Source organism: Hypomesus nipponensis, chromosome 21 (assembly GCF_054491055.1).
Source record: "Hypomesus nipponensis isolate SF chromosome 21, ASM5449105v1, whole genome shotgun sequence".
NCBI lineage: Eukaryota > Metazoa > Chordata > Actinopteri > Osmeriformes > Osmeridae > Hypomesus > Hypomesus nipponensis.
The window spans coordinates 14152414-14164524 of record NC_140381.1 but is presented as its reverse complement, the minus strand read 5'-3'; the positions used below and the strand labels follow the sequence as shown (position 1 = coordinate 14164524).

Sequence of the window (12111 nt, the reverse complement as noted above, 5' to 3'; positions counted from 1 at the left end):
AAGGCAATATAATGAAAAATGTTTCTGACAAACAGGTCAAATTCACACATTTATTGATATATGGTACTCTCAAGAAATGTAGACATGAATAACAATCTACGGATAGTACAGTACAATACTTTTAAGGACAAACATCTAACATCTACTATGACTCTATGTACCTATATGATTCAGTCAATGATCTGTATTGTTATAAAAATTCAATGTAGCCAAAGCAGGATAATATGGAAGATTCCATTCCATTGATTTGAATGTCCTCCTTCTTTAGTGCCTGTCTCCACCCATTGATGATGTTCTCTAGAACTTCAGTTGAGAGCAAGACAAAGCCACTGAAATCCACACAAACACATACAGTTTAAGCCACAAACTGACATTGATATTGAACTTTTCACCAAATAATAAATAAACCTCAAATATAAATTACTTACATGAAGTATATTCAGCTCAATCTTCCCACTACCATTTGTGTCAAGGGTTTTGAACATTTCTTTTAAAAAGAAAGGGGAAGATCAACTTAATGGTCAATGGAAACTCTACACCTACCTACATGTTTCACTAAGTGAGTATGAGATGAAATGGTTGCAACTAAACTTCTTGCACAGAAAATTACCAACAGCACATGAGGTCACAAAATGTTTTCATCACAAGCTACTTTAAAAATTGAGAAGACACTGTTGGCAACCTTTGCTATGTTTTGCCAACAATCTATTGTTTTATATGCTGCACCAGTACCTAGGTGTGTCCTTTTTGCCGTTTGTCAAGTGCAAACCCATTTGTACGCTAAACATAAACCATTCTCATCCTGTAAACTGTTACATGCACATTCACCAGTCCACCTGTGGTGCAGATATTATGAAACTACTCACTGTACAGCATTTCCAATCGTATCAGGCAGCCCACAAAGCAGTCAAAGTCAATGGCATACTCAGCATTGGCATAGCGGGACACTATAACCTGGATCACATCACTATTGACCTGAAATCCTGCAATAAAATATGACAAACTAAATATTGACATGAAATTGTGACTGTGTCATTGATCACTGAATAACATTAAGACATGGGCTAAATAACATTGAATGAATACAGAAAAGAACAGTGATGTTTCAAATATAGAAAAACAAACACATTTCATGTACATGTCATAGAGAGCAAGACATTTCTTCATATGTAACTCAATTTGTTGCAACAAACAAGGTCACATTTGGAGTAAGCTTTTGTTTAGTCCAACAAATTTGATTTTGAATAAATCTAAAGTCTGATGGAAAGGAGGGTGGATTGAAAATACTTGACCATTCTCTTTTCCAGCACATAGTGGTTTGTATTGAGAGAGAGAGAGAGAGAGAGAGAGAGAGAGAGAGAGAGAGAGAGAGAGAGAGAGAAGGAGAGATAGATAGAGAAAGATCAACTATAGATTGGAGAGATTCATTTTAGACAGTTTGCTGCCCATGAAACATTTCAGGGATTCTGTGAAAGGCCTGCTAATATGACAGTGTGGGACAAATAAAGGATTATCTTATCTAGTGTTCATTAAGTTTTAACCTGTTGTCTCATTTACTGTTGTGTATTGCATTTTACTGTAAATTGTTGTATTGTGTGGTACAGTAAATGCTTTACGTGTAGAAATGACCCCTTGTGGTGGCCTACTAGAACACACATTTGTAAGAGCACTTTACCAGGATATGAAAATAACCCTCACCCGCCACAGTCAATGCCCCCCTCATCTCATGGGTGCTCATGGTGCCAGAATTGTCTGTGTCAACACTTTTGAAGATTTCCTTGAAAATTATAACAGAGATGTACAGTTATCATGCACAGGTATACTATTTGTTTAGATTTGTTACAATTTTAGTTTTTTGTTGTAGTAGTTGTATTAAAATATTAGTTATGCTGGACAATCCCTGCTGTTACTCTTACCAGGTACTTCTGAATCTTTGTCCACAGAGCATGAAACTCAACCAAGCCCAATTTATGAGAACCATCCATCTGATCGATGTCATTCAGGAAGTGAAAACACCTTAACTCTGGAATCACTCATAAATACGGATCATATGTTTATACGTATCGAAAAATACATATATCACATGTGTGTGTGTATATATATATATATATATATATAATCTTTTTTTCTTTTTTTTTAAGATACGTGAATGTGGTGAATGTGCACTGAATTAATATGTCTAAAATGTTAATATTTAAGGATGGATCGACTAAGCGTACAGTACATGTATCTATGTGCTTGTTTAACGGGTATGAATACGTGAAACTCACTCCTCAAGAATATGAAAGGCCACCCGCGTCAAGGAAGCGCTTGAATTTCGTTGACGTAGCTGGTAGTGGTCGCGCTTGATAAGTCAGAGGTGGCGTGTTCAATGCCAGCGAGTGGCGAATATCGGCCCATAGACCTTGTGATGGAGCGTGGCCACGTCTGTTAAATACCTGTCACATTAGTACCATGGCTCGGATCACTAGTTTAGCTGTAGCTGACCTGCCTGAGTGAGTTCAGAGGGCTGAATGTAATGGGTGTGAATCCGTAAAACTCACTCCTCAAGTATATAACAGGTCACCCGCATCAGCAAAGAGCTAGCTTTTCGTCGGCGTAGCTGGTAGTGGTCGCACTTGCAAGGAATGAATGGAAGCGATTGGAAATATCTTCTTCACAACGTAGTTTATTAATGAACAATAGTATTTTTAAGATACCATATTTGTGTTGAGAAAAGGATACATCAAAGAGGCTGATAATGTGCCGGCAGGTCTCAAGGCTGAACCCATCAGTTTTCACATCAGATCCTGTAAAACAAAATGACATGCTTTACACTGTTGATAGGATGGTCATTTTAAATGTCTTACACTGATTAATTGTAACTGCCCCCGCGACCCGACCCCCGAATAAGCGATAGATGACGACGACAACACTGATTAATTTAAAGGTACAGTGTAATATGATTTAAGGATGATGTACTTACTGTGGGTGATAACTTTGTTTAAAATCTGTTGAAGCTCAAATACAGAAATTTCGGCATCCTGTCATTGTGGAGGAAAAACACAAGGCATGAAAATTGACCTTTTTGATGTGTATTAAATTGATTTAACAATGCATGCACTGAATAAAACATACGTTTCCAGCTATTTGCATGAAAAGATGTTTGAAGTGAGGATCCACATCACTCTCTGCGATTTTGTGCTAGAGGAAATACAGCAAATATTAGTTAAATAATTTTAGCAACCTTGTGTTTGTACACATATGGATGTACAGTAAAACATATTCAATTATTTGAATATGTATGGTATGAGAAATTAATCCAACAATTTAGTTATCGATATTAATTGTAATTTACCTCCTCAACCTCAACACTGATATCCTCTTCCATTGGACTGAAACATGAATAAATAAAATGATTAATTTAGCAGTACAACAGGATGTATGTGAATACTTTCCATCCTCGTCTTAGTCAGCAGCATTTGACTTTTGGAATGAAATAAATCTGTGTTTCAACAAATTTCTTGCAACAATACAATTAGACGTGATTTTTATATTGCATGTAACATTTTGGTGCACAGGAAAACCCCTAACCCCACCTGGTGGCAGCCTGCTTCTCAGAAAACACACGGAGGATGAAACTGCCCTTGCGGTGTGGCTCAAAGGTGGACGGAATGATGACGTACTCCCCCGGGGGCAGCTTGAATCGTCCGCAGATCTCCCTGAGATTGATGAAGGTGCTGCTCATGGCCACAGGCCGCTGTCTCAAAAGCACGTCCGGGCCCAGGTGAATGTTGGAACGGCCCTCATACTACCAACGGACATGGGGAGGGGAGTGGCCAAACGTGTGGAAAACAATCTACTAAGCTTTCAAACATTTCTAAATGTTAAGCTTTCATAAGCGCTGTATACCATTGTAGTGGGTTATTTAGGAAGATGAAGGCATTTACTGCAAAGTTAAAACCTTTCCAGACAAAGAATGTTTGATAGCTTCTAGCTGTGAGTCTTATGGCCTGTTATGAAACCTTCACATTCATGTACATTACCTCATCTGGGACCTTGAATACAAACAAAACAAACAAACAATTAGATTATTAACACACGTATTTTATGTGACACTGTTTTCCCTATGCTGTGCTTTTTTTTGTTGTTGCAATACCTGGTAAATAGCAAAGCCAATGGTGTTGAGGTCTCGGCCAAATCTACGCTCTTTGCGTCCATCTTTCTGCATCAGACCCACTAGGAAGGTGCAACCATCCTCCCCATCATTAGGGTCCTCGTCCACATCCTCCAACTTGATAACAAACTGAAGGTTGGAGCAAAATGTGGCTGCGGAGTAATATGGTCAAAATGGGACATAAACATGGTTATCTGGACATTAAGCTACCATACATGGATTTAAAAAGACGATTGTGTTTAAAAAAATAAAGCGACATAGCAATTTCCCCAAGAAATCTTAGGTAAGGATTTCCAGACCCACATTTTTAAATAGCATGACGTAACATAATTACATTTACTCCAGGAATGTCTCAGTTGAAGGAATAAATAAAATATTCCAGGCCTTTAAAATGTGAAAGCAACATACACAAATATAATTCTGAAAAAAGGAAAAATGATTTTTGTTTTTAACACAGTTAAAAACACAGTTAAAACAGTTTCCAAAAGATTTAAGAAATATTGTCAGTGGAGACCTAGGTTGAGGCTTTGAAAACTGAAAATAAGCATCCGATTAGCACCTGCATTGTTCCTGCAACCCCCAGCTGTGGAGCCCACTCTCCACACGCCGTCAAACTGGCAGTGGTTCCAGCGGGCCACCTCATCACTTGTTAGTGTGTCAGGTGTTAGGTTGCAGATCTCCAGCTTCGAGTACTGCTGCTGGAAGTCAGATAATGACATCCTGGATGTAGACAAGAAGAAGAAGATATTTTAAAGGTAGGATCTGTGGTGAGACTTTTCCACTCTTGACCTGTTATGATAACTGGGTTGTTTTCTGGTGATGTTGACGTGAGAGTGTCAAATTCTGTCATGTAAAGACATGTCTCATACCAAAACTCGCCATCCTCAGCAGAGTAATCTAATCTTGCCTTTTCCTCTGGCTGTACCCCATCCCATTCTCTTGAGCTGAGAGAAAACAAAAAGAGTCAAGTGAGATTTTTATTTTGTACCTGGGGCAGTTGCATAAAAATAGACCTAGTCTTAGACTTAAATGTAACTTCAAGTCCGACTTGCCATAGACACTTCAATTTACCTATTGCATAAAGCTTCACTATCAGTGACTAATGTAAGACCAGTATCGGTCTTAGTATCGGACTTAGATAGCCTGTTGCGCTTTGTATTATGGGTAAAATAAGACACTTATCTTAAAGAAAACATGGCGGACAAAACAGCAACACTTAACGGCGAAAGATTGATACATTTAAACCTGATGAACACCTATATCTGTCGGAGGAATACTATATTGAAAAAGCAGTTTTATTAACAAATAGTGTATGCGTTTTTAAGCTTCTTAATTTAACCCCAACTACTTCCATTTATCAACAACTCCAACGCTGAACGGTGAGGGAATCGGGCTAGTAATGTGAAGGTTACCAGATCGATTCCCGGACGAGCCAAATGATGTTGTGTCCTTGGGCAAGGCACTTCATCCTACTTGCCTCGGGGGGAATGTCCCTGTACTTCACATGTGTCAAACTCCGGTCCTCGAGGGCCGCTGTCCTGCATGTTTTAGATGTTTCCCTGCTCGAACACACCTGATTCAATTAAATGGGTTGTTATAACGACCATTCATTAGAATCAGGTGAGCTGGATCAGGGAAACATCTAAAACATGCAGGACAGCGGCCCTCGAGGACCGGAGTTTGACACCCCTGCTGTACTTATATAAGATAAGAGCGTCTGCTAAATGACTGAATGTAGATGGCTGGCGCTAGCGTCAATAAGTGAGTTATGTTGTCATCTACTCACTCGTTTAATAAAATGACATTTAGACTAGTCTATCTAAGCAATTTAAGACGGTCTAAGGCTAAGACTAGTCTTAAACTAAGTTTATGCAACTGGCGCCAGATGTTTGTACTGAAAGAACACACCTTTTACCCCCAATTAAACACCAATTGGTACAATGCCTGGAGTCTACAAAATAACTATTTGGATGCTTACTTATCACTCCAGGGACCAGTCCACTCAACCTGACCCCAGGGGTTACGGATTCGAACCAGCTGCACCGGTGAACCATGCAGGTGGACCTTCATTCGACATGGCAACAGAACAGTTGTTGCTGTTTAGCTGCCCCTCACTGTGTCATTACCATTGTTAGTTAATGCACAGTGCCTTCAGAAAGTACAACTCTTCACTTCCTCGTTTCGTTGTGTTATAGACTCAAATTAATCATGTTTTCATGATGTATCAATGCTCACACAATACCCCACAGTGACAGTTACAAATTTGCATTTGATTGATATCTTCAAACCTCTTTGCCTCAGGAAGAGGGGGATGGGACACATAAGATTTGCATTTGGACTGGGAGACTAGTTTAGTTGTGTTCTTTGGGGAGCACATACTGCTAGTTGAGATGATGTCACCAAGCTGGTTTAGACAGCAAGTCATGTCATCAGCTGACAATGTCACCTCATGTAAACAAATGCAGATGTGTTAAATGAAGCTCATGAGCCCTTCCCCTTTAAGCGAAACAAGCAGACAGGCAGAGACACCTGCTACAGAGCCACACACCCTCAGACTAGGCCCGTTATCTTTCTACATTTGCTTTGGAAAAATAGTGTCGTGGAATAACCCAGATCATCTGTGGAAAGACCTTAAGTTTGCAGTTTCCCAATGCTCCACATCTCACCAACAGAGCGAAATTATTACAATGTATTGTTAGCAGATTGATAATTTGTTGTAAATAAAGACAATAACACTTCAAAAACTGAAAAACTGAAGGGATGTAAATTTCCGCTGTAAACACTCTTGAGATTACAGTTAATGTGCATAACAACAACTTTGAAAGACCCTTTCATTGGGAGTATCATTCCCATAAAAGCTGCTGAAGTTGTATTCAGATTGACAGGGTTCACTCTAACCTCTTCCGCTGCAGTGATGGAGTATGCATGGCCTTTCACCAACTTCTGACGAGTAACAGCCTCAGTCTCGGATGCATTTGTTATCTAAAACATAAACAAAAATGTGTTACATTATGTTTTGTTTGTCTCACTTTCCTAATCACCACACCCTATACTCAAAACATTTACAAAAACAATGATTGTTTACTCTTTGTAGCAGCCACATGGGTTGCTACAGCCAAATGTGTAAAGTCCCTGTTGTACACTGGGTGTTGCTGTTAATTGCACAGGTGTTTTAGGCATATAGTAAGGAAGCCTACGGTTGTAGTTAGGTGTTGACCCTGGAAGGGCAAAAGGTTTTAACTGCTATACCACTAAGGGTTGAAGCGAGTATGTGTTGCTACGCGTTTTTAATGGGTATACACAATAAATGGAAAACTGTTTAAGACTTCATCGGAATTTATCTTGCTGACGGAAATCATTTAATCCAAGCGCTTTAACCAGGTTATTCCTGGGGAACAACAACCCAGTAGCTCAGTATTATACCGTGCTCTCACACTCTTCCTCAAAAGTTTAACGTAGCACAGGAGGCAACAGTAGGCAAGAACAGAACCAAAATGTCTAGTGCTGATATTACAACCCTGATCTCGAGTGGGCACACACAGGTTGGTTTAGTAGTAAAGTAGACTTACATCAATTGAGCAGCCCAAGAGGGAACCCAGCCCAAGAGCTTTCTGGATGATTTTAAATAGGTAGGGTGGGGCATTGCCCAGGTTGTAGGTCTCAGCAATGCCTCCAGTGAAGTCTTCAAAGCCTTCGTTGGTGGAACCACCAGATAAGGCCTCATATGAGCTGTTTACTCTGCACAGTAAAAATGACCAGAAATATTTAATCTCTGCACAGCTGTAGGAATGAAGAAACATGTATCCTGCTTTGTTCCACTGATTATTTTATTTTTACATTTATGCATAAAACATTTTATGGCCAAATAGATACATAAACAAGGACGTTTTCATACATGTAAAGGCCATTCAAAACAATGATGCAATAGATCCTGAGACCGGTCCAGATATGGCAGGTTCAGAAAGCTACTTTCTCTGAGAAAATATTTACATTTCAGGCTGTGGGTTGTGGCTGTAGGTAACTCCTGTATTTGTTCAACAGATAAGACCAACCTTCCATAACCAAACCAAAAAGTTACATTTACATTTTATTATCTAAAGAATTGCAGATACCAGTTATATAAACCATACACAGTGTCTATTTTCTGCCAGAGGAAGAACCTGTTCCTACAGTGTCACCATCACCTACCACCAGGGACGGACTGGGAGTAAAAATAGGCCCTGGACTTTGATCCATACCGGCCTACCAGAACCGGTCCCGTATAGGCTACGCCACCACAGCGAGCGCCCTGCTAATGCATGCAAATTATGTGCCTGATGTGATGCTTTGGGACTTCCACGCTTAATGCGAGCGCGCGCAAGCGAATTATTTTGGCTGATTTGAGCGAAAAGTCGTTTTTTGAGCTTGATGTAAAACAAACAAACATAGCCGTTTGTCCAATTGGTAAAACATTGTCTAGTGAAGGTAATTACGTTTACGTTTCTTAACCTGCTTTTCCATCTTTATATTGTCTTTATAGCTAACTTTCGATCTGTCAGTGTCACTGTTGTGTATAAGCGGCACTAAGGGCTGCATAGATGTTCATTTGGAATAGACCAACCGACCTGGGGGAAAGAGGGGCCGGCAAACCATGTTGCTCAATCTTCTTCTAACATTTTTATTAGTAGTAAAAAAAATTATCGGTCGCGGCCCTCCGGCCCAAAAGCGCTTCGGTCCATCGGGAATTCTCCCGATTCTCCCGATGGCCAGTCTGCTACTACCTACCACCAACTTCTCTGTCTACTTACTTGGCGTAGGCCTTCTCCAGCAGGGCACTCCAGAACTCCGTCCCCTCGGCGGAGTGGACGAAAAGAAGCTTGCCCTCTCTAGTGGGTAGCCTGTCATCAATTACAACATCCACCCATTCTCCAAACTGCCAAAACTGTGGGCATGGAAAACGGAATGTGACTCACTTCCCCATCCTGTTTTAGTTGACTTTTTTTCACTTTTATCCCTTGTTCACTACAACAAATGTTTTCAAGATGGTTTATTTTGGCAAATGTAAAAACTTAAATCAAAACAAGAGCTTCTTACTCTCCGTAGAACAACTAGGAAAATTACAAAGCTTCCTGTTCAGTGCTGTCCTGTCTGTTTGCGTCCCTGGCAGACATGGATGCTTGACCATGGACAAGCCCCAGGGAAAAGTCTCACACTCACCTGGAATCGAAAGATCCCTGCATAGTTCTCAGTAAAGCTCTGCCCGGGAGGAACAACTCGAGCAAGGATTTCCTTATTCAGGGTCAAAGAAGCAATGGCAGCCAGTAACCAACAGTCACCTGCATATGTATCAGTTTAGAAATGTGTTTCAATCACTTTGCGGTTACTTTGTCACAATTGCATTCATTAACTTTGATAAAGGGAGAGCATCATGTGTGCAAACAACATGAGCATGTTTAAATTACAGGGTGTTCACCACTTAGCAAATATTCACTACATGAGTAATTCTCTATCATTCTCGGAGGTACTTGAGGGTGTATTCCATCAGGACAATCCAAATGGACACTCCTAGTTAGTTACCTTCATTGCCACTCATTAGTTTTATTCACTCTGTATTTGTTATAAAGATATCTTGCATTCATGTGCCTTCAATCTGCTTGCACTGTACATTTGAAAGAGGTGTGAGTCATAATCAAACAATTGCCAGATACTTATTTGAATAGTGGATTGAGCTAACAAGGAATGGCTTTACAGTTTTTTATATATCGGTTGCAAAACTGAATAGGCTTCTTCCCAACCTCGTCAACAGGACTGCTACTGAATATGGTAATCAAATGGATTTATATGAAGCAATATGTATTTAGTGCAGATGCTTAGACACAGAGATAGGCTGCAGAGTTAGAGTCCAATTGCAGACGATTCTAAGCACTTAGATATTTCCCAACAGGGGTTGCCACTCCCACTCATTGTTTAAACATAATAATTTATGGATGTGGGTGATCACGTGAAGTTCTTATTTCAGAGCAAAGGAGTGGCCCTCAACTGGATCAACAACCAAGTTGTTTTATGTTCATTTGGAAATCTAATTACCCAATTAGAATTCAGAAAAACTGAAATACATTCATTTTGTGTCTTTCCTGTATATTATTACACTTTTTATCTGCATAAGAGGATTTATTAAACTCACCTAAAGCTCCTTGACAGATATCAGTTCTCTGGGCTCCATCAACAATGAACTGAGGGCTTGACAACAATTCCTGTGTTAAAAAAACAAATATTGTTATCTATTATTATCATTACCCTCATCATTATCATACAACATTAATCATAACAGCCAACCTTTCTTTCACTGAAATTGTCTTACACGTGTAATCATCTACGAGGACATTTCATTACACATTTGCTTTGTAATGGATACACATACATCACTTTAAACTTGACATTTTAATGACATACATGTTACCCAATTACCAACTTTTTATCAAAGCAAGTACTAAATTCAGAGTATGAGCAAATAGTTAAGTTACGTTATCTTAAAGTAGGTCTAATTCCAAAAGCCGATTTAGCAGTTGATCTGATCCCTGAGACTCCAGCATCTCTCCATCCTCCAAGCCCAGGGAATAAGATACTCCCCAACACCATCAGACAGCCCCCCACCCCCCACGTTGTCTAGGAAACTTGACCCAGAGGAGGCTACAGTACAGAAGCTCACAAAAAAGACTAAGTGGCAAAACAAACACACATACTAGCCCTGTCAACTTGGATTTCCTTTTATGGCTTTAGTCAATCCTGCCTTAGTTACTGCTAAATCATGTAGAGACCCTTTAACTGTTAATAAAAGAGCAGTATGATAATCCTAGACTCTTACTGCCAAGTGTCTGATACTAAATGCACTACGAATAGTTTAGATTCAAATGTCACAACAATAGACTGTGCTTGCATCTAATTTATGTAATGTGTACCCTGTTAAATGGCAGATAAGATGGACTTTACCGTGGGTCTTTTCCACACCACACCCTTTGTTTTGGAGGAGTAGCGTCCCAACTCATTGTAACCAAGAGAGTTCCAGTCAGCTGGGAAGGTTGGGTCATTGAACAGGGTCCCACTCTTCAAACAGTCTCTTCTCAGACTTTCATAATCCTGCTTGTTGAAGGGTATGGCCTTGTCATTGCTGCCTATCCCTTCGTTCTCCTTGGTTTTCCTTCTGGCCAGGCTATTCGCTACATTCGACATGTTGCCCCTTTTAAACTTGCTGGATTGGATGTGTTCTGTGGTGGTGTGAAGTGTACAGCAGACCCTGTGGGTGCTTCGGTTTAAATCCTGCAGGAGAGCAGGTGTGAAGGGGTGGAGTCGCTTGACCTGTAGTCACCTGAGACAGGTGGAGGTGTGGTGTATGCTGTTCTATAGAACCTCCATTTCTAAATTATGAATGACCTTACATGGAATCCAGAGGGGTAGAGCTAATGGAGATGATTACATTTACAATAAATACTGCATTTATGAAGAGTGTGAATGGGAAGTACCCATGTTGCCACTTTGAGATTTCACATTTAGGCTGTTAATCGGTGTAGGGTGTATCAGACGGGACATTTTTCTATGCAAAAATGTTATGATGCTTACAAGTGTAGGTAGCCTACATCAGTTGGAAAATAAATCTACCAGTGACCGATTAAAAGGTTCAATAAACTTGAATTGCAGGTGGGTGCATGTGTGTGGGTCATGGTCACACTGTAGATTTATACAGCTAGCTACTACTACACCACAGTAAGATACAAGGCTGACATAGCACATCCAAATGCTTAAGTATCTTTGATTTTGTAAAAAAAGAATGATATGTTGGACTGTTATACGTGAACGCCTATATTTTGCAACATTCTTTACTTCGTATTGGAAACTTTGCATTAAATGCAATACAAATTGTGGTTTAAGGAAATTATTAACAGCTCTTAAGAACATAAGTGACATGCTTTAGTGATCGT

General features: G+C 39.9%; 1 protein-coding gene across 1 annotated transcript; it reads right to left on the bottom strand.

The window, feature by feature from the left end:
• Positions 1 to 54: 54 nt before the first annotated feature.
• Positions 55 to 11365, bottom strand: capn8 (calpain 8). The gene is made up of 21 exons (XM_084685854.1): positions 11126 to 11365; positions 10320 to 10389; positions 9353 to 9471; positions 8944 to 9077; positions 7726 to 7894; positions 7055 to 7138; positions 6135 to 6220; positions 5026 to 5100; positions 4716 to 4876; positions 4139 to 4308; positions 4026 to 4037; positions 3579 to 3790; positions 3338 to 3374; positions 3118 to 3183; positions 2966 to 3023; positions 2725 to 2789; positions 1917 to 1985; positions 1699 to 1777; positions 867 to 983; positions 429 to 487; positions 55 to 329 (listed from the first exon to the last, which is right to left on the bottom strand). Exons 1-21 carry the CDS (start codon positions 11363 to 11365, stop codon positions 306 to 308), a joined length of 2106 nt encoding a protein of 701 aa, XP_084541980.1. The 3' UTR covers positions 55 to 305.
• Positions 11366 to 12111: the final 746 nt, after the last annotated feature.